This window comes from Zootoca vivipara, chromosome 2 (assembly GCF_965207765.1).
Source record: "Zootoca vivipara chromosome 2, rZooViv2.hap1.1, whole genome shotgun sequence".
Classification (NCBI taxonomy): Eukaryota; Metazoa; Chordata; class Lepidosauria; order Squamata; family Lacertidae; genus Zootoca; species Zootoca vivipara.
The window spans coordinates 18,118,916-18,140,996 of NC_142584.1; the positions used below are offsets into that span (position 1 = coordinate 18,118,916).

Sequence of the window (22,081 nt, forward strand, 5' to 3'; positions counted from 1 at the left end):
TAGCTTCCAGGTCATGTGGCCAGCATGACAAAGCCACTTCTGGCAAACCAGAGCAGCACATGGAAACGCCGTTTACCTTCCCGCTGTAGCGGTTCCTATTTATCTACTTGCATTTTGACGTGCTTTCGAACTGCTAGGTTGGCAGGAGCTGGGACCAAGCAACGGGAGCTCACCCCGTCACAGGGATTCGAACCGCCGACCTTCTGACCAGCAAGCCCTAGGCTCAGTGGTTTAACCACAGCGCCACCTGGGTCCCCTATTTTTCTATGTAGTACTTTGCAATTGTATATACTGTACCTTCATGTGATTTCTTTGCCTAAAGTAGGAGTTATTACTGTCTGTGTGTATGCAGGTGTGTATGCAGGTGTGAATATTCTGTTCATCAATATTCTGTTCTCCCTTCCCCACAATAAGTTTGTCCATGCCCCACAATGCTGGCAGAAATGACATAACACCTCCCTGCATCCTTCCTCATTTTAAAAAAAGTTACACTTTTTCAATGTACAGTTAAGCCCTCAACTTGCGCACATTTAACCTGTGCGCATTCAGCCTTCTGTGTGTGGCAAAAAAGAGAGAGAGAGAAATTAAAAGGGGGTGAGGTTCCCGGAAAAATTACTTTGGCAATCCCACCCACTATTGAACCCAATAGGTTTTGTCTCTGTGCAATTTTGGCTTTAGGCACAAGCTCCGGAACGTAACCCCCACATGCGTTGCAGGCTTACTGTGATGAAACTCTGGTAGGAAAGCAGGAATGGAGTCATTAGATCTGCTCCAGTAGGAGGTGACCTTCAGACTGTGCGTTAGATAGACCCAACCATGTGGGACAGGGATGACTTAGGGACATTGTCATGTGTCCAGAAGCCCCATGTGCCTGCATCACACCCTGTGTAGGTAAAAGGTAAAGGTAGAGGACCCCTGGACGGTTAAGTCCAGTGAAAGAAGACTATGGGGTTGCGGCGCTCATCTCGCTTGCAGCCCAAGGGAGCCGGCGTTTGTCCACAGACAGCTTTCCAGGTCATGTGGTCAGCATGACTAAACCACTTCTGGCACAAGTGGAACACCGTGACGGAAGCCAGAACAAATGGAAACACTGTTTACCTTCTTGCCCCAGCAGTATCTATTTATCTACTTGCACTGGTGTGCTTTCGAAATGCTAAGTTGGCAGGAGCTGGGACAGAGCAACAGGAGCTCACCCCGTCATGTGGATTCGAACCACTGACCTTCTGATCGGCAAGCCCAATAGGCTCAGTGGTTTAGACCACAGCACCACTCATGTCCCTATGCCCTGTGTCTTGTTACTCTTCAGGTGGAAATCTCTTTCCTGGACACCCAACCATATGGACCATGTAGCCCAACTCACTCTGGATTCAATCTAGAGCAGTTTCTGGGGTCAGAGCGAGTTCTTCACAGGCCAGGATTAAAACTCCCCTGGGACTTTGCTGAATTTTTTGCAGTATGGATGTAGCTGAGATCAGAGGGTGTGTTTTGCTAGGGAAGATCAGGGAAGAGGGAGCTTTCATCCTGACCCCGCCATCTTTCCGCTCTGCTCTCGGTGGCTCATCTTATCTCGATTAATTACTCAGAGGCAGCTTATTTATTGTACATGCCAGTTCCCGGCACTGCCGCAGCAGCTGTGCTCACCAGACATCATTCCTCCTTTATTACGAACGCAACCCTCAACTAGTTTGTCATTAGTTCCAGATCAGTGCCTGAGGTATAGTTGCTGCTGTATCCCTTGCCAGGCCAAGGCAGAGCTGCTTACAGAGGGGTCCCTGTGCCCAAAGCTATGGATAAAGTTTCAAGAAGGCTTCTAATAGCCAGGATACACCACCCTGTCATTGGGTACAGAAGCAATACCTCCTCTTTCTAACTATGGAGTTTTTAAGAAACATTATACATATTCATGCTGGTAGCATAAAGCTAAAAGTTAAGCTTTCAGAGACAGTCTCTGCTGGGGGGGATTAGGGAGCAGTTAGCACTTCTCTGTAATCTTCCCATATATCCTTAAGGAAGTTACCCTTCCCTTCTGAAGGCCTAGGTTTTGAAAACTATTTATGTCGTGATGTGTGTGTGTTTTAAAGAGAGGAAGTTATAAATTTGTAGTTTGCTGTACTAAAATGATTCCCTCTTTCATTTCTTTACTTCAAAAGCTCTCAAGTTAACCCATGTAAACTTGTGTGTATCAGGATCTCTCTTCTCCTCTGTGAATCCAGCAAAGCAGCCTTACTCAGCAATGAAGGACTGTGTGGGGTTTTTCCTCATTCCAGCACCAGCAGAGAACAACTTTAGAATTGTTCACACTTTTGTGCCTTCTTCTGTTTTGTATGTGTGCAATTGAGCAGGGGAATGCATAGCTGTTTGTGCCTTTTTATGACACAATGAAAGCTTCCCTCTGTGACTTCTTGAAAACTTCTGTAGTTGTGGCGATTATCATGCATTTATGCCCTGTGAATGTATTAATGTATATGGATGAATGTTGTGGAGGAATGAAGATCTAGGCTTCCTAGATTTAAGGTCAGAGAACAGATCCACCTAATTTTGTATTGTGCAATAGCTGTCCAGAGTGATGGCTAGGAACTCTTTTTCTTTATTTTTATTTTAAAAAAAACCCACCCTGAAATTCTCAGCTACCCATATTCTGTTCCAGATGCAATTTCCCATTCCACCCTCCAGGCATCCTTACCAAGCTGACAGCCCTGGCCATCATTCTTAGCTCTCCATCTTTGCTCTTCCCTTAAGTGTATATTCATCTTCACCCCTTCATTGTGAGGGGCATTAATCCATGAGGGTTTTTATTGCTTTGCATCTGGCATGAAGGCATCTGCGCAAGTAGGGGAGAAAGGTCATATGTGTGGACTGGCAGGTGCAGACGAGCCCTGCCTCCAGCTTTCCTTGTGCCCCATAGCCAGGAAACCTGGCAGCAGCTAACATTGGATGGGGCTTCTGCAGTCATAACAGCACCATAACAAAGATCACAGCTGCTCAGCATACTGTACTAAATTGTTGTATTGGCCATGGTGCGTAGGCGGATGCCTTGATCCGAGAGAAAAGGGAAGATGGACACTGGTACCCCATGATTGCCCACAACTTTTGCCACATTAAAGCATTCCTGTGCTAGACTTTCCCCTTCAAACCACCACTCTTCTCATGAGACCCTTTCCTGGTAAGCACAGTCAGTTGAATCTGACATTCTGCTTTGGCTCTCTTGGGGGAAATCATTTATGAAAGTATACCCCCCAACTGTTGCAACCCACTTGTTTGGCCATGTTCATGGAAAAATCTCTGTCCAGAAGCCATGGCAATCCAGTGGGAAGAGCCTCTAGGTCCCTGAGAGGAAGGGAAGCAGGATGTTGTGGATGTGGGGAGTAAGGAGAGTCCTTTAAAAGCTTCATTCCCCAAAGGAGCTGACATTCACAAGGGTTGGGAAGAGTTTGGGCCTCTAAAACAGTGGCATGCACGCTGGAGCTTGTAGACCATGGCAGGGTGTGGATGGATTATATGGGCTGCTACTTTAGGCAGCAAGGGGAGGTGAGAGAGAGAGAATCGATGCTACATCTTCAAAGTTGGTCTGAAAGAGTCAGGAAATTCTGGAAAAGGGATTCCAAGGTTTCACAGAAGCAGTTCAGTTTAGTTTTATTACAGCAAAAGCCAGCAATACAAAATACCATAATTCCAGACAAAGGATCAGCAATAACATCACCGGAAGCAAAACAATTACACAGAAGGAATTTGCAATATATTATTCAATAGAAGAGATTTACGTTTCTTAATAGCTAAAGTGCAGAATTTGGCCACATCATATGATACTGGACTTGAGGAATCTTCCAGAAGGAATTTTCGTAAAATTTCGGGGGAGAATTCCAAATAATATTTTAAGGGTTTAAATTTTGACAAGAGGGGTAAAATAAGTTGAGCTCGTTTCACAGAAACACCAGGCTAAGCAAGAGTGGGGAACCTGTGGCCATCCAGATGTTGTTGGACTCCAACTCCCATCAGCCCCAGCAAAGCCCAGTCAATGGTCAGGGATGCTTGGAGTTGTAGTCCAACAACATTATGTCCCCCCCCCTCACCCAAAATAAAGAAACATATAGGACCTTTCTTCTCCAGGGCTTCAGATTTTGATGTGTTCCTTGATAAGTACTGACTGAAATCTGTTCTCCTGTTCTGCAGCATTTAGACCAGGCACCCCCAAACTTCGGCCCTCCAGATGTTTTGGACTACAATTCCCATCTTCCCCGACCACTGGTCCTGTTAGCTAGGGATCATGGGAGTTGTAGGCCAAAACATCTGGAGGGCCGCAGTTTGGGGATGCCTGATTTAGACCAAATATACAAAAGTTACTAGCCTGATTTTTTTTTAAAAAAAACTATCCAGCTGGGGTTGGGAGCTGTCAGAGGACCAGCCCACTCCATTTCTCTGCAGGGCACAGAGGAGGCAACTTCCCTTCTCTGGCAGCTTGGTTTCTGTGCTGAGCACAGAGAGACAGGGCATCCTGTCCCTTCTCTGCCAGCCTGCTCACCCTTGTCTCCTGAGGCGACCGGGCAAATACTTAAATGGATAAGTCCTTATCAAACAATCTTGAGTATGTGTCTGGTGATTGCTGACAAAATAAGTCCTTCCCAGCCTTGTTTGGAGATGTTAAGAATTGAACCCAGAATCTTGTGCATGGGAATCATGTGTTCTGCCACGGAGCTACAGCCTTTCCCCTTAAGATTGTGTTGCATCACATTTATCTGGGTAGGAAGCAGGGTCTGTCTCATGCTACAAACTCTTTGCCATTTGTACTAATTTTTGCTTTGATTATATAAAATACAGCTTCATTATGATCAGAGGTGTGTGTGTGTGTGTGTTTTGTAGTACTGCCATTTTTCGCTTTATGCATCGTTAGGTATTTTATTACAGTAAGCCGCCTTGAGTTTTCATTTTCACAGCCAGTGTATATGCTTTTAAAGCAAGTGTGCAACTGAGTAAATATATAAAACAGCCACACAATACTGATTGGTGTAGGGCATAGCTGCCAAGTTTTCGCTTTTCTCGCGAGGAAGCCTATTCAGCATAAGGGAAAATCCCTGTAAAAAAGGGATAACTTGGCAGCTATGGTGTAGGGAAGCCTCAGGATATACAGGTAGTTCAGCCTGGTAGCCTTCTCTTTAATCTGTTTTGATGTTAGACTATAAGAGAGGGAGAGAGAGAAGCTGCCCTTGTTCCTTAGGGCAAGTGTGAAACAGTTTGTGGGCTGGCCGAAATCGCTTCATGTCCCTGCCATAAAGTGTTTCAAGAGCTGGAGGGAGGGCACGACAGCTGCTGTGGCGATCCAGGAACAGGTGATGGATGCAAATGTTGTGGTCCGAGAGGCACATGGTTGCTGGGGAGTGCGCTGCTGCTGCTGCTGCTGCATCTCCTTGCTGAAGGAAGGGATTGAAAGGTCTCCCCCTCTGCTCACCACCTCCCCTCCACGCTTCTCACTCCCCAGAAAACTGCTTGTGGTGGAATTTGATTTCATTTCCCCTTTTAACTAATTGGCGTTTTCATTAAGCCCCTTAGTGTCGTGGGGAGGGGGAGGGGTGAGATGCTCAAGGTCACTGAGGCACAGTGCATAATGGAAAGGAAGCAGGCGGCCTTAGCCAGCTCAGCAGAAATCAGGCCCCTCGGCGCTTTTTAGCCCTCTTTGTTTCGTTCTCCCATGCCTTCATTGGTGCTTTCTCCTATATATCATCCCTATGCTGGCAGACCCTCTCAAGTCCTGGAAGCAATCCTGGTTTCTGATTTGATCCCAGAATGTCCTGCTTTTCCTTAGGAAAAACCTTCTGAAATAATTTTCAGAACCCAGCGGCCAGAGACAGACTTTTGCCAGGCGGGAAGAAAGATGGAAAGGTGACCCTGCCATTGGTTTCGTCGTTTGGTGGTTTGGTTGCCAACATGAGACAAATTAGTTTTTGTCTAGCACGTGATTTTAAGGACCGATGTCAGGGAAAGTGTGTGTATGAGTACACAAGCCTTTGGCATTTTCCTTTGTATATAAATACAGGCAGAAGAGAAACTGCAGTCTATGCTTCTGAGATACGGGGTGGGGTAGAATGTGCCTTAGCTTAGGACCTCCCTATCTTTTAACATGTCTTAGCTCTCAGCATCCCACAGCTGCCCAGTTGCAGTGGGACCAGGGATCAGAGCATGCTTCTAACTGGTGCCCTCGCCACCCCAGGGACCCCTGTCACTCTCTCCCAGCTTTCTTTCTCAGTCCTGCTAACGCTTTGCTCCATTTCTTTCAGGTTGTTGGTGGGAGCACCACAGGCGGCTGCTTTGCCAGGTCAAAAGGCCAACAGGACTGGCGGCTTGTATGCCTGTCCCTTGACCCATGAGATTAATGACTGCCACCGAGTGCCCATTGATGAGGGAGGTAAGCTAGCAGCACTGTGAAAACACCCAAGGCTTTTCCTATGGTGTCATTCAGTGTCTGATTTGGATCAGGGTGATTAAACTGGAGTCAGTTTGGAATTGGAGTTGGGCATGATGATGATGATGATATTTATACCCCACCCATCTACCTGGGTTTCTCCAGCCACTCTGGGCGGCTTACAGCATATCTAAAAACATAAAGCAGGGATGTCCAACAGGTTGATCACGATCTGCTGGTCGATCCCCGGGAAGTTTTGGTAGATCACGGTCAATCACTGGCTTCTCCATCTGGCCCCTCCCCCTCCCCCTGCCCTCTAGATCGGCAGTACGAAAGACAGAGGTCTCGCTGCGAGGTCGACTGTTTCATAAGTGATCCCTTGGTGAATGGTTAAATTCATTTCTTCCTTTGCCCTGTTCCCCCCCAATGGGTTCCCCCCTAAAAAAGCTCATCAACTTTGCCCTGAACCCCCCCCCCAAAAAAATGGGGTAGATCATTCCGTCCCTGACATAAAACATCAAGCATTAAAAACCTCCCAATACAGGGCTGCCTTCAGATGACTTCTAAAAGTTGTGTAATTCTTTATCTCCTTGACATCTGAAGGGAGGGCATTCCACAGGGAGGGCACCACTGCCGAGAAGGCCCTCTGCCTGGTTCCCTGTAACTTTGCTTCTCGCAGTTAGGGAACCAGCAGAAGACCCTCGGAGAAGGACCTCAGTGTCCGGGCTGAGCGACGGGGGTGGAGGCGCTCCTTCAGGTATACTGATACCATTTCCTGCATCCTGTGCATGGCTTAATTTGATCCTGCCTGGATTTTCCACAGTGTAAACCTGCAACCTGCTTTTCAGTCACCTGCTCACACTCTGAACATGTTAAGTAAGAATCGGTTGAGTGACTGAGCACGTATTGATTGCATTTCCCTTACCATTATGTAACAATACCGTTCTCACAAGCTTGCCTTGGCACCTCGACCTCCAGAAATTTAGTACAAGCTGTACTAAAGCTAGTCCGGATTATGGTCCCTAAATCTTATCTGGATCAATTCAGTTCTCCTTAGAGGACAACGAGGAGTATTCCTATGGACACTGGCTTGGATCAGACACCTTGGCATTCCAGCACAGAATTATGCTGCCAGTCTAACACCCTTTTCTGGGTTCTTACCACATTGTTACAAACATGCTTCCCAGAGTATTCTATTCCTTAAGACCATACTACATGTGATACAGGAGGTCTGCAATTAAATCTGCCAGATTTCTTAAAAGTGACTGGACGGGAGCCACAGCATTAGGTGGACGGGAGCCACAGTTCTATGTGAGGGAGATTTATGCTGCATCTCCAGCCCAAATTGCCTCCATGGAGCTTCAGAGAGAAACACAGAAATACTTGCATTGTACCTGCTCTTAACGGAGAGATCCTGTCAAGGCATGCTATGTAAAATCCTGGCCAGTGCACCAACCCAAATTAATTACGGCTGCTCTATTGAGTACATTAAACTTAGACACCTGAATATTTTCCCTCCAGTGCTCGTGGTTGCTTTGGGGAGGGATTTAATACCCCCCACCCCACCCCACCCCGCAGTGCTGCAGTCTTTATGCAAATCAAGCTCCGTATATCTAATTTTAGCTCAAGAGGCCCATTTGTGGATCTCCCAAGACACAAGTAGTCTGGCCCTCATTGGCCACCGGATTGGTTGAGGTTATTTTCCGTCCCAACGTACAGTGGTACCTCTACTTACGAATTTAATGCGTTCCAAACGCACATTTGTAAGTCGAAAAAATTTGTAAGTCTAATCCCATAGGAATGCATTGGGAGGAAAAAATCGTAAGTAGAAGCAACCCTATCTAAAAATTCGTAAGTAGAAAAAATCCTATCTAAACTGCATCCAAGATGGCGGACGGAGCTCCATTCGTAAGTAGAAACATTCGTAAGTAGAGTTATTCGTAAGTAGAGGTACCACTGTATTAGGAAAGGAGCAAATGCTCCGTATCCTGTCCTGCATAATGGAGGGATGAGCTTGAATCCATACGTAAGTTGAGATTGATATTGTCTCTCCATCTCCTCCATACCTTGCAGTTGACCTGAAGAAGGAGAGCAAGGAGAACCAATGGCTGGGAGTCACCGTCAAGAGCCAGGGGCCCGGCGGCAAGATTGTGGTCAGTGGCCGTGGATGGATGGGTGGGTGGTCATTCTGTTAACCTGTTTGGGTCTGGATTTCAGAATATAGGCTGCTGTCCTCTGTGTCATGCTGGCCACATGACCTGGAAGCTATACGGCGGCTCCCTCGGCCAATAATGCGAGATGAGCGCGCAACCCCAGAGTCGGTCACGACTGGACCTAATGGTCAGGGTCTTTACCTTTACCTCTGTGTCATATATACCCTGTTTCCCCCTTTTTAAGGCGTAGTCATAAAGTAAGCCATGGCAGGATTTTTAACCTTTTGCAAAATATAAGACATACCCCCAAAATAAGACATACCTTCATGCCATGTGGAGTGAGACCGCCGAGCGCCCCAGCCAGCCAGTGGGACCCAGTATGCCAGCTGCGGCAGCGCCCAGCAACTCGGAAGAACCCAGCAGCCACAGTAGCAGGAGAAGGAGCTCCTTGCTCTTTCCTCAGGGTTTTTTCTTTGGGGAGGGAAGGTTTAGTGCAGTGGTTCCCATTCTTCTTTTGGCAACGCCCCAGCTAATCATCTCTAAAATCCTGATCTCCGCCCCCCTCCCAGTGACATAAAAATTCTTATTATTCAAAAAGTGAACTCCTATTCACGTGGAGGAAGCTAATAACTCATTCTCGAATTGCCCCCCTTAAAAATCAGATTGTCCCCCCTGTGGGGCGTGTGCCCCATGTTGGGAACCACAGGTTTAGCGGATTATCGTGGAAAGAGTTATGTGGAAGCAGGTGGGTGGAGGGATATGAAAGGAGACAGATTTCAGATGAGCTGAGGACAGTTGGGATAAGGTGAGGTTAAGAAGAGACCCCCCCTTGCTGATTTTGTGTTCACATTAGGGCTGGGCGATATCTGGTTGTCAACATCACAATATATCTCCAGGTAAACATCACAATATACTGATAACATCGTGATGTCTGAAATAAGGATGGAGCTATGTAGAGGCCATTGGCTGGTTTCAGGGCTTTTCCCGCATCATGATTTTTGCCTAGCACACACAAACGCGCATCACGATTTGCGACACATTGCCAGGTCAAAAATTATGAAGCTGATAGTAGGGTATGGACTCTAAACCGGTTTTGGATGATCACAATGATACTGCATATCGTCCAGCCCTAGTTCACATCAGCAGTGCAAACCAATGCTAGGTCATTTGGTAGGTGGGGTTATTCAGAAAGGTGTATTTCACACAACCATTAGGGTCACATTCAGTGGAGTTGTGTGAGGATCTCTTAGATATAACTGCTCTGCTTCCTGGATAGAAAGTTTGGCATTTCTGTGTCTTGTAACTGAAACAGCCTGGGAAGGGGTGTATAGTTGGGGAAGGCTCAACTCTGATAACACCCACATGGATAAATCATTCTAGTGGTGTGTTTGCTGTTTTGTAAAGAGGAACACGCACTTCTGTACACCTGTGTCACTTGGGAACAGCCCAGAAGTCAGGATGTATTGATCTGATATAACAATTCATGAACATGGTCTGTGTCTGAGCCAATTTACACCATCAGAGAAAGCACACACTAAGTTCTTTGTGCACATGGAAAGCTAGTGTGTTAGGGAATAGGTTAGGCCAACCCTTATTAATGACACAATTGCTTTCTGAGTGCAGGGATTTTAAACGACACTGCCGACATGGGCTACCATATGTCCGGATCTATCATTTTTATTGTATTCTGTATGTGTTTATGACAATAAACCCTATATATACATAGATGCCGTTCATTGTGGGGGGAAGTTGTGCAAACTATGAGCTGCACCTTCTTTCCAAATGACCTTGGGAAGAGAAAGCACAACTCATTGATGATGCTTTCCTGCTTTTTGGAATCTTCTAACAGCATTATTGGTTTCTCACCCTGGGATATTCCCCTTCCACCTGTTTATGTGTGTGTCCTCAGTATGCAAGAAATCTTGGACTGTTTTGCATGACCACATGGCATTTTGCCCCCAAGCCTTTTTACCCAAGAACTGACTTAGCTTGGAGTAAATGTTGTCATATGGTCTTCCATATCGGGACATTTAAATACCTTCTGCTTAGATACCATAAGGGAGGAATTAAGCCACGTAAATAGCTTCCTGGGTTAAATGTTTGATATAACCATGCAGTTCTGTGCAGGGATGCCAGAAGGCAGCAGATTTTTTTTTCCTAACCCACTTTGCCATGTCCTTTCCCTTCCCATGTATCCCAGACCTGTGCCCACTTGTACGAAGCACGGAACCGGGTAAACGAATCTCTGGAGACGAGGGACGTAATCGGCCGCTGCTACATGCTCAGCGAGGGGCTGCAAGTCTCTGACGAACTGGATGGCGGCGAGTGGAAATTCTGTGAAGGGCGGCCACAGGGACACGACCGCTTTGGCTTCTGCCAGCAAGGAGTGGCGACCGGCTTCACTGCAGATAGGCATTATATCCTCTTTGGAGCGCCTGGTACCTACAACTGGAAGGGTAAGCTGCCACACATATGCCTGACCCAGGGGGCGTGGGGAGCGTTAAATAACACAGCTCTGACCTGACACCCATCAGTGTTATGTAAACCAACTGTGCTGGGTTTGGAGGCTATGATAGCTTCCAGCAGGTCAGTTGGTGAAGGTCCTGTTGCTTCCCCCAAAATTAGAGAATGGAGCAGGGCCAGAGAGCACCATCCTTGCGATTTCCATTTCCTTGGGAGCACAGGGAGCCGCCTGGTCAGACCTCTGGTTCATTCTGCTCAGTATTGTCTGCACTGACCGGCAGCTGCTCCCCAGGGTTTCAGACAGAATTCCCCCCTCCCCGGAGGATGGCAGGAGTGAAATCAGGACTTCCCGCATGTGCTTTGTCATTGAGCAAAGGCCCTTATCCAACATGACCAGTACTGCACCTCTGTGGCAGATGGAAAAGTCACTGGGTGCTCCCACCTTGATCAGCAGCACCCCTTGTGCATTGCTGGTGATTTACACCTCCTCCAAGGAAACGCTAGTGGGATGCATGGCAGTTCTGACCTTTGATTGCCTAGTAGTCAGGGGTGTCAGAACCACGTGAATCACCAATCGCCATGCTCATCACGCACCCCTGCCATCTCTTTGCCAATTGGAACAGCCCAATGAGCGTTCCAGTTCTGAGTACCTGCTGGGTTGTGAACCCACACACCCCATATGGACCTGGTGGATGAACCAGGTACAGCTTCCGAGTCTCATTGGAGATAGCTGGGAAAACTGCAATGTGCAATTCACCCACGCATTGCTGTCGTACTGTGCTGTGAGGCCGCGGATCCTCAACCCAACCTCTTCCTCCCCCCCCCGCCAATCACTAACAGGTGTTTGGTTTGGCAGGGACCATACGGGCAGAGCTGAGTGGCTTGAATTTGAGTTACTACGACGACGGGCCGTATGAAGCCGGGGGAGAGAAGGACCAGGACCCCTCGCTCATCCCCTTGCCTGCCAACAGCTACCTTGGTACGGGGTTGCGCCCAGCAGGCGAAGCATCGCAGAGCAATTGGACAGGCCACCCGCAGGGCAGGGTGTTGATGAGGCTAAAGAGCAACATCTGGAAAGGAGCTTCTGGCTTCAAGGATAGCCATAAATACAACCAACGATCATAAAAAATAATAACGAGAACCCTTATTTGTGGGATTCTCAATAAGCAGACATTTCATTCTCATGACCTTAGGGCAAACCTGGCTTAACCGATTTGCCAGTTGCCGACACTGGTGGCTCAGAGACAAGGCAATGCTGGAAAAAATCCCAGCCAGGTGCGACCCAGGCCCTGCTAAGTCTCCCCGACTCTGTGATGCTTCCCTGCCTGGGCGCCAAGGTTTCTCATACTGCTAACCTCTCTCTCTTCTCTCTCTCTCTTTCCTTCCGTTGGCCTTGCAGGGATATTGTTTGTGACAAACATTGATAGCTCAGACCCTGACCAGCTGGTCTATAAAACGCCAGAGCCCAGCGAACGGGTTCCCGGGAGTGTTGGAGATGTGGCCCTCAATAGTTACTTAGGTTTGTAAGGTGTTGGTGTGCCCGTCTCCTGTGATTTCTGCCTCTCGCCCTTTCTCCCTGGAAATCCCTCTTCTTCCTTAGCATTTCTTTTTTTTTCTGCTAGTGTATGTTGTTCTCCCCTTTCTGTTGTGTTTTGTCAGCCCCAGCAACCCCTCACCCCCCCAAACCCACCAATACATGAGTGTAGTGGAATAGAGCAGAAAGCTGCAGATTCTGATTTAGCAATAGTCAGGTAATTTAGGTGGCTATGACAGATTTAGGAGAAGCAGTTCTGGGTAAGTGGCTTCATAATAACTGACCTCTAGGTGCAGTTAGTTTCTGTATGCATTACCATTAGTATCTTAGGTATTAAATTGGCTTTTTGCCGTGGGCCTTTTCTAATATTTGGAAAGCCCTCCTTAAGGAGGCATTCTGGCACCAACATTATAAGCTTTTCAGTGGCAGGTGAATTCTGTTTATCTCTGTTTTTTTTAAGCTTTTGGGGTTTTGTTGTTTTTGATTTTTTAAACCTATGTCTTGCATTTCATTTATTTGTTGGTTTTAAATTCTGTTCATATGTCACGTGAATCTTATTTGCACTTTTGTATAGTCCCTGGAGTCTTTTTTTAAAAAATAAAGGGCAGCTTAAAAAGATTTGAAACATATAAACAAACGAAACCTATGTTTAAAACAATTAGAGAAGAGGTAGAGGAGCACAAGAGGTTTTGTGTGTGCTTTGAAGAACATGGGCTGCATTGAAGAAGTTTTCTTGCATAATGTTGGTATTTTTTAGTTTCATCCCAGTATTATCTGAGCTTCTGAGACAATATAGAACAGGCAACCCCCAAACTGCGGCCCTCCAGATGTTTTGGCCTACAACTCCCATGATCCCTAGCTAACAGGACCAGTGGTTGGGGAAGATGGGAATTGTAGTCCAAAACATCTGGAGGGCCGAAGTTTGGGGATGCCTGATATAGAATTTTCAATTTTGTGTGTGTGAAAGGGACAGTAGAACTGGAAAGGAAGCCAAATGTTGAGCTGTAAGCCTAGATTGGAGTGGAAAACGTCACAAGAGAGGGAGTTATAGCCATGTGAAGGGAAGGTTTGAGCTTGGTCACAGAAGTTCTACCTTCCTAACAGGAGCATCTTTTGCTGATACTGCAAAATATATCCTTACAACCCTGACAGCTAGAAACCTGAATCGCAGTCTCAACCAAGCTCTTTTACGGCAGAGTCTTCAGTGGGGGAGAGATAACCTAGGATGCAATTCTATGCACACTTATCTGGAGATGAGTCCCCAGTGAACACTGTGGGGACTTCCTTCTGAGTAAACAGGCATATGATTGCACTTAACTGGTTGACCTTGGGCCGGCCACCACCTCTCTGTGAGTAACCTACCTCACAGGGTTGTTGTGAGGATGAAATGGGGGAGAGAAAGAAGAACCATTCTCCTTGGAGGAAAGGTGGAGTATAAAAGCAATAATAAGAATTAAGAGTGGAGCACATGGTCAGTTCTTCCAGTGCAACTTAAAAGTGCTTTGCTTTTGGCTGGATTGTATTCTTGCTGTTTTCAAGAAATGAAAGATGAGATTCCTGGGAATGGGTGCCAGATTCCAGATAATGCACGGCATTCCACAAAAACAAACAAGCACCCAAAAAAAGAAGTAGCAGGCAAATTTCCCAGTGTATAAATAGCAACTTTACACACACAAACACACACATACACACACTCAAACATGCCCCAATGCAAACATTGCATACATGCACTCAGAACCAACTTGAATGTTTTGAAAAAAGCATCTTGCAATGTCTGCCTTCAGGTGGGGGGTAGCTCAGTCGGTAGAGCATGAGGCTCTTAATCTCAGGGCCATGGGTTTGAGCCCCATGTTGGGCCAAAGATTCCTCCGTTGCAGGGGGTTGGACTCGATGACCCTCGAGATCCCTTTCCAACCCTACAGGTCTACGATTCTAACAAGGACATGTGTGGGACTGCAGGCTTGAATGCTCTCCTACATCATAAGCTCTGTACCTGTTGGAAGGTAGCACATAAGAGAGAAGTCTGAGCTGGGACACTTCTCTCCGATGCACTCACTTTTTACATGAAGGCCATTTTTGACACAGAGGAGCTTTCCAAGATGCCCACTCAGACCTTGGCTTCACACTGCTGTCTGTTTGGAATGAAACCAAACCAAACCAAACCAAACCATGATACCTGGTTTGAGTTGTTAACTCCAAACTGTGGGTTGTGGTCTGTTGCTCCCTCTAGGGGAGGAGTGATGCTGGAGCAATCAGTGTTTTCATGGCCTGCTGTTAACTATGGTTTGCTCTCATGAGCAAACACAGGCTGCAAACCCTCCAGGTTCCTTGTGGTGGAAATCTTGCACCGGTGACTGACAGGGGATGGTGACTGCTCCAAGCCTGGCTACAGGCTCCTCTGAAGTCTGGGTGCCCTTTGGCCTGACCAACACCAGAGGTGCAGGGAGCTCTGAAAGAACATAAGAGTGTGATGTCTGGCCATAGATCTATGTGGTCTTGTCTCGGACAGGGAGCTCTCAAGTGGGGTGTGAAAAAGGTAGTTGCACTCTGTTATTAATATCCAGTATATATTAATTAGAGGTATCCTGTCTGCTTGAAGAGGATTCAGTTTCTTGATATTACAGCTACCAACTGCAGATAGACCTATGCCCAGTGAGCATGGCTAACCCTTTTAAGAGCTATTTATGCTAATAGCCTGTCCTCCCATCCTGTAGCAATGGACTCAGTGAGCTAATTTCACATTGCATATCAATTTGCACTTCCTTTTGCTTCTCCTGAATCTGCCTTCAGTAAGTTTCATTGGCTGACCCTGAGTTCTAGTGATTTGAATGGACACCTCTCCTCTGTAGAGCTGTGAAGGGCCCCTATTAACATTTGGCCCCCAACTTCACCCAGCTCTGTTGGCTGGAGGTGGCAGAGACATTTGGCAACTGGAGGTGATGGCGGCGTTGAAGGGGGGGGTAGACTGTACGCCTTAGGGACCGGCATCATCCGTTGCCAATCCTCTGCTGTAAATGCTAGTCAGCAGGGCACCAGCTGAGGAGCAAGGTGGGTCATTGTAAGCTGGGGGGTGGGGAGCAGTGGGGTGAAAAGCTGCAGGTGGGGTAGGAACTGCTGTGTGGCTCACAGATACATTTACCATAGCATAGACAAGAAAGGTAAAACAGGAGTGGGGGAAACTATGTAGTGTGAGAGGAGCAGGATTAGACTGCAGATGTGGGGGTTGGCACTTAGGGGAGCCTAGAACCACCCTTTTCCCACTGACTGCCCCTTGTTGCATGGTATCTGTGTTGCTTGTGCCTGTCTGCATGCTTGGTACTAAGCAGTGGGGAGGAATGTTCATTCTGGCTGATCCTACCTGATGCAGGAGCTTCATGCTTGGTCCATCATGTGTTCTCCTATATTCTAAGATGCAAGTGGCGCTGTGGTCTAAACCACTGAGCCTCTTGGGCTTGCCGATCAGAAGGTCGGCAGTTCGAATCCCCGCAACAGAGTGAACTCCCGTTACTCTGTCCCAGCTCCTGCCAACCTAGCAGTTCTAAAGCACGCCAGTGCAAGTAGATAAATAGGTACTGCTGTGGCAGGAAGGTAAATGGCGTTTCCATGAGCTCTGGCTTCCGTCACGGTGTTCCGTTGAGCCAGAAGCAGTTTAGTCATGCTGGTCACATGGCCCAGAAAGCTGTCTGTGGACAAACGCTGGCTCCCTCGGCCTGAAAGCGAGATGAGCGCCACAACCCCATAGTTGCCTTTGACTGGACTTAACTATCCAGGGGTCTTTTACCTTTACCTTTTACCTTCTAAGACAGGGATAGGGAACCTTCTGGCCTCCAAATATTGTTGGACTCCCAACTCTCATTAGCCCCAACCACTATGGTCAGGGATGCTGGGAGGTCCAGCAGCATCCGGAGTCCTCACCCCTGCGCTAATGCACCAGACCTTCCTGGGATTACAGTGGGCCAATCACTGAACAGGAACAGGGCTGTAGGGCACCTGTCTACTCATAGTTGTCCCCGCCCCTTGCTGTCCTCAAATAGAGCATCCTTTGTCTCATAGTAGGATAGGAACCTAGTGAGATTCAGCTGCTGCTGATGGAGGAGGACGAGGGGTGGCAAAGGACCAGCCCTGCTTGGAGAAGTGCCAGGGGTTTTGAAAAACCAGAGAACTATCCTGGGGCCCAAGATTTCCTGTCTTAGTTCACACCTGCTTCTTTCCAGCCCCACCTTCCTCCAACAGCCTGCCTCCTGCAACCCTCCCAGTCTCCCACCCAGCTTACGGACTGCTCTTGCATGCATGCCAGCCACAGTGTGCCTTTGCTTCCCACCCAGCTGCCATTTCACCCATTACAGCCCCTCCTGCCTGAGATAGCTCTTAGATAGATGGGGTATCCAACACGTTGCCCTCCGGATGTCACTGGACTGTAGGCCAAATTCAACTAAATAGTTGCGCTAGCAGAGACCAGTGCAATGAGTCCCACTGGCATTGCAGGGATTTCCCCTCTTTCCTCCACCCTGCTGGATCCAGGAGTACCCCCCCCCCCAGAACAGCATGCGCCAGAAAAAGAGGGGAAATGTTTCCACCTGGCAAGCAAAGGTCACCTTAGCATGACTTTGAGTTCCACCCCAGAACTCTCATCTTCTCTAACCTTTGATCATGCTGGGTGGGGCTGATGGGAGCCATAGTCACCACGTTGGCCAACTCTGAGCAATGGCTGTGTCATGGGTATGGGTAAGACCAGATTTTAGTACTGGGGCTACAAAGTGCCTTTTCCCATTTCCCCTGCAACCTAACACCATCCCTTCGAAGTTTGATCTTGGTTCTTCAAGGGATATTTTAGAGCTACCCACTGTGGTTTAGTGCCAGCGCTTTCGTCGTTTGAGCCCTGCCACGCCAGCAGGCTTCACTGCTGCTCTGGAAGAGTCGTCCTGGCTGTTGCATTTTCCCTCCTTTCATTTATTCTTCCCTCTTTTCAAGTCCCATGTGCTTTTGGGGCTGGAAAATGGTTGTGGCTGAAAAGCAGAGAAGAGTTGTCATTCCAGCATCCTGGGAACAAACTGCAGTTCCCAGGATTCTTGGGGGACGTCACGTGCTTTCAATGTATGGTGGTACGTAGGCAGCCTATGCCTTGAGGGCTGCTTTCCGGGGAAAGCCTTGCATGCCCTATCAAACGCATCTATCGAAAGCCTTCTCCTCTCCAGAGCAGAGGCCCCAGGCCTCCTGCTGCTTCCCATCCCACCACGCAGAGGCTACTTGTAATGTATATATATAAGGAGTCACATTTGCATTCTTGGCCAGTGTCCACCCCTCAGCCATGGACTTTCTCCCAGTTCTCTGGCTCCCACAACACACAGTGGGGAAGGGGGTGACAGGGAGAGAGTGTGGGCGGGAAGCAGGGGGTGGAGAGTCCACGGGCTTTTCCTGCAGGAAGAACCTTTTCAGAAAGGCAGGGTTTTTTTGGTTATGAGAAGTCTTTAACTCCACAGCTATGAGAGGTGGTGGGAGGCATCCCTGACCCTCCTTCTGCAGCTGGTTGACATGTTTCTCGGTTGCATTTGTTAATTAATTAAAATGTGTATAAATTTTAATTGCCCTTTGTTGTGATGCTGAAGCCCAGCTTTAAAAAGCAACAGCAGCAGCTCTTTAGAGAACTAATAATAATAATAATGATAATAATCTTAAAGAAGGTGGCTGCTTTAAAACCAGTCAGCTGGACATCCTGCTCCTGGTCTGTGCATGTTTCGCAGTCCTTGGACAAAACCTGCTCCTCCTTTAAGAAGCCCATTCTTTAGTGCAGGCTTCCCCACCCTGGTGTTGGTCAGACATCGTTGGACTCCAATTCCTATCATCCCATACCATTTGTTCCGCTGGCTGGGGCTGATGGGAGTTGGAGTCCAACAACTTCTGGAGGTCAGCGTGCTGGAGGCTGACCTGCTGTAAATCATAATTAGGCAGACCCAAATTATCCATATTCATGGCTAGATATGCTACAAACCCCAGCTGCTTGTGACACTTGTGTTGTGGGTTGGCCATTACGAGCTTATCCCACACATATTTTGCCCTGCTCTTTCTAGCCACAGGTATGTGCTTAAAGCTCTGTGCCCAATTTTTTTTGGGGGGAGGGGGTGGTGTTACCTCTGAGCTTTCCCAGCAATAATTCACTCTCTAGCGGTCAATCGGACCAAAGTCAATTCCGGTTTTTCTCGGATTGCTGTTTGCTCCAATTGAGCTTTAAAGAGCGGGTTTTCATGGGGCAAGCTCCAGAGCAGAAAAAGAGGGTGCTCAAACACAGAGCTTTAAAGCACAGACCATGCCTGGAAAGGTAAGTGTGGACAAACCCTAAATTAGCCCAACTGTCAAGAAACATGAAGATATCCAATTCCAGCTCCAAGCAGCAGAGGAGGCAGATGACATGTTCCTTATCTTACCCACTGAGGCTAACATGGGATAGGTGAAAAGCAAGAAGTTGAGAAAAGGGAGAACAAATCTGGCTACCTAGGATTTAAGAAATAGCTTTGTTCACATGTGTAAGCAGTTTTCCAATGAAACAAAATTGCGAAAATAACAGCTTTCATTGACACCCTCGACCCAAATGAAATGGACAGTTTCTAAGCATTGGTGGTTCGTACAACGTGCATTGTGTACATGCGCATGTGCACACTAAGTTCAGAAGCCAAGAGTTGGACCAGCATTGAGATCTTATGACTTTAAAGCTTTTACTGGTGATTTGGGGACCGCATACGTCTTTTCATACTAACACCTTTCCATAACAGCCTCACCCTCCGTGATCATTAACATGCTTTTCTGTTGTTCCAGGGTTTTCCCTTGACTCTGGAGTGGGGATTACCAGGAAGAATGAGCTGAGTTTTGTAACAGGGGCTCCTCGAGCCAACCATACAGGAGCTGTGGTGATCCTGCACAAAGACAACGTCAACCGCCTGGTGCCTGAGGTTATCATCCCAGGAGAGAAGCTCACTTCATCCTTTGGCTATTCCTTGGCTGTGGTGGACCTCAATCATGATGGGTGAGCAAGATATGATGGAGGGAGCATTCTGCCCGAATGATGCTTGGGCCCATTCTCTGTTTTAAAGGCCACCCTGGTCTGTTGGGTGGTAATAAGAGCATAAGATGCCCAACTAGCAGGAGTTACAGCACAGGTGGGCAAGGGATACAGGAGACGTTAGAACTGGGTTTGGTTTACAACTTGCTCCAGTGATTTACAAGATAATGGACTCCTAACACACATTGTGAGAGCCACTATGGTGTAGCAGCTAGAACAGTGTCAAACTAAACTAGAGGTATGGAACCTGAGGCTCTCCTAATGTTGTTGGACTCCAATGTCCATCAGCCCCAGCTAACCATAGTCAGGGATGATGGGAGTTGTAGTCCAATAACATTTGGATGTGTTCTTCCCTCTTGGACTGTGGGTGGGGGTGGGGATAGGGTTGTCAATATTTCAGCTGGCTAATGTAGCATCTTGAGGTGCAGACACTACAGTACTAAGCAGTGCTGTTTATCTCCATGATACAAAAGGCTGCACCCACCTGGTTTCTGCACATTAAATTGCCAATAAATGCATAGTAACAAATCAGGCTGTTTTTCCCCCCTGGTGGATTAACAGTCCTTCAGAAAGTGAGCTGCGTGGGGGAAAATAGGAGTAGCTACATCCCATCTAAAATGTGGAATCCTATTATTCCATGGGATTAGCAATTCCACTCTTGGAAAAGATGTGGGCGATAATGTCTTCCCTGTGGGCTTCTGGATGCACAACCCCTAGCAGGGGAGAATACGACTCACAGCACAGTGAATGAAGAGTAGCAATGTGTTGGTTTTGCTATAAGAGGTTTTGAGTCGCTTGCTCTGTTTCCCATTCTGGGAATCCAATGTGGTTACGGATACTCTAAGAGCAATGGGTTTTTCCATGGCAGCCGAACTCACTGCATGTTGTCTCTAGCTGGATGGACCTGGTGGTCGGAGCACCGAACCTCTTTGACCGCAAGGAAGGGATCGGAGGAGCAGTCTACGTTTATATCAACCAGGCAGGGCACTGGGACAATGTCCTCCCCATCCGCCTCAATGGTTCCTATGACTCTATGTTTGGCATCACAGTGGGGGCTGTTGGAGACCTCAACCAAGACGGCTTCCAAGGTGAGAGAACTGAGAGAGCCTGTGGGGGCTCTTGAATTGGTCTGCTTGAAGTAGCTATGACTGTAGGTTTAGAGGCAGGGGGTGTCCTGTCAAGGGTCACAGGGGAAGCACAGTGGTATCCAATCAATGGTCTGAGTCAGCAATTCAAGGCGTAAGTCCAAGGTACCAACAGCACCTGCAGGACCACGGAGAGCTCCCTGTGGCAGCTAAACAAGCTGTTGCCTCTGCAAGCACCTAGCTAGAACTGAAGCCTTCTATATGTTGACTGGGCAAGTAGTGTAGTATGGCCCTCCTCCCAAGAGGGGCTGACTTGTTGTTAAAGGGCTCCTTTCCTTATTTTGCAGTCTTTGACTCCTGTAGCTTGGAGAGACAGGGCTACTATGGGAGACTCTTCTGAACTAGAGGAGAGCAGCAGGACTGTGTCCTACGGCTGAAAGAATCTAGGTTACTGTTTTGACATATCTCCACTGGTTTTGAAGTCATTGGGGGAGGCATAGCGAAGCTGCCTTATACTGAGCCAGACCATTGGTCTGTCTGGAAGCTCCCCAGAGTTTCAGATGAAGGACATTTGCAGCCCTACCCGGGGATTGAACCTGGAACCTTCTGCATACGATGCAGAGATGCTCAGCTGCTGAGTTAAGGGGTTTTGATGAAGTTCCTGCCAATTCTTCCCTCCAGGATGGAGCTATAACCTCATCCTCCTCTGAGACATCCATTATGCAGTGCATGGTTTTGGGGGTTTTTTTCGAAATAGTTTTTATTTGATTTTTACAAAGTCATTCACATAAATAATATTATTACAAATAACAAAAGTTGCACAAGATTCTTCTGAATCTTAAGACTTCCCTCCTCCGTGGGTTCTTAAGTAACTTTTTTTAACTGCATATTTTAACTCCACCTATTTTGCAGTCCTCCACTGAATCCAAAATCTATGTATCATTGCAAGAGTTATTTAAAACCTGCCAAATTCAAGTGTTTACAGTAGTCTTTCAGATACAATATAAATTTGTCCCATTCCTTGTTGAAGTTTTGATCCTCCCGATTTCTGATTTTCCCGGTTAATCTTGCCATCTCTGTGTAATGTAATCCAATAGTTTCATCTGCCAGTCCACCCTAATAGGTATCTTGCATCTTTCCAGCTCTGGGCAAGAAGCATGGTTTCTAGGTCATGGCTCATGACAAGGGAAATCTAGGAATCGAGCTGAGTGTCTGCATTTGAAAGCCATCTCCCTTTGCATCAGTGGAATGAACTTCCAAGTGTGCATGTTTATGACTGAAGTGTATGACTCTTGAGGATCAAGATGGGAGAAAAACATGGGCAGGTTAAAGGAGGGGGAGTAGCTGCGTACGTGCAAATGTGAAACAGGAAAAAAATGCAAGAGGATGTGATGATCT

At 47.4% G+C, this 22,081-nt stretch overlaps 1 protein-coding gene across 7 annotated transcripts in view; it reads left to right on the top strand.

Annotated features, from left to right (window-relative positions):
- ITGA7 (integrin subunit alpha 7) overlaps positions 1–22,081 on the top strand; it is a 62,338-nt gene that overhangs the window by 18,442 nt on the left and 21,815 nt on the right. For 3 of the 7 annotated variants that reach the window (XM_088661389.1, XM_088661392.1, XM_088661391.1), the window contains exons 2-7: positions 6,270–6,397; positions 8,468–8,547; positions 10,748–11,003; positions 11,867–11,989; positions 19,355–19,562; positions 20,493–20,686. In XM_088661389.1, coding sequence (XP_088517515.1) covers positions 6,270–6,397; positions 8,468–8,547; positions 10,748–11,003; positions 11,867–11,989; positions 19,355–19,562; positions 20,493–20,686 — 989 coding nt within the window. Of the gene's footprint in view, positions 1–6,269; positions 6,398–8,467; positions 8,570–10,747; positions 11,004–11,866; positions 11,990–12,409; positions 12,530–19,354; positions 19,563–20,492; positions 20,687–22,081 lie in introns of those variants that run through there. The other 4 variants (XM_088661390.1, XM_088661393.1, XM_060271996.2 and 1 more) reach the window with 3 other exon arrangements.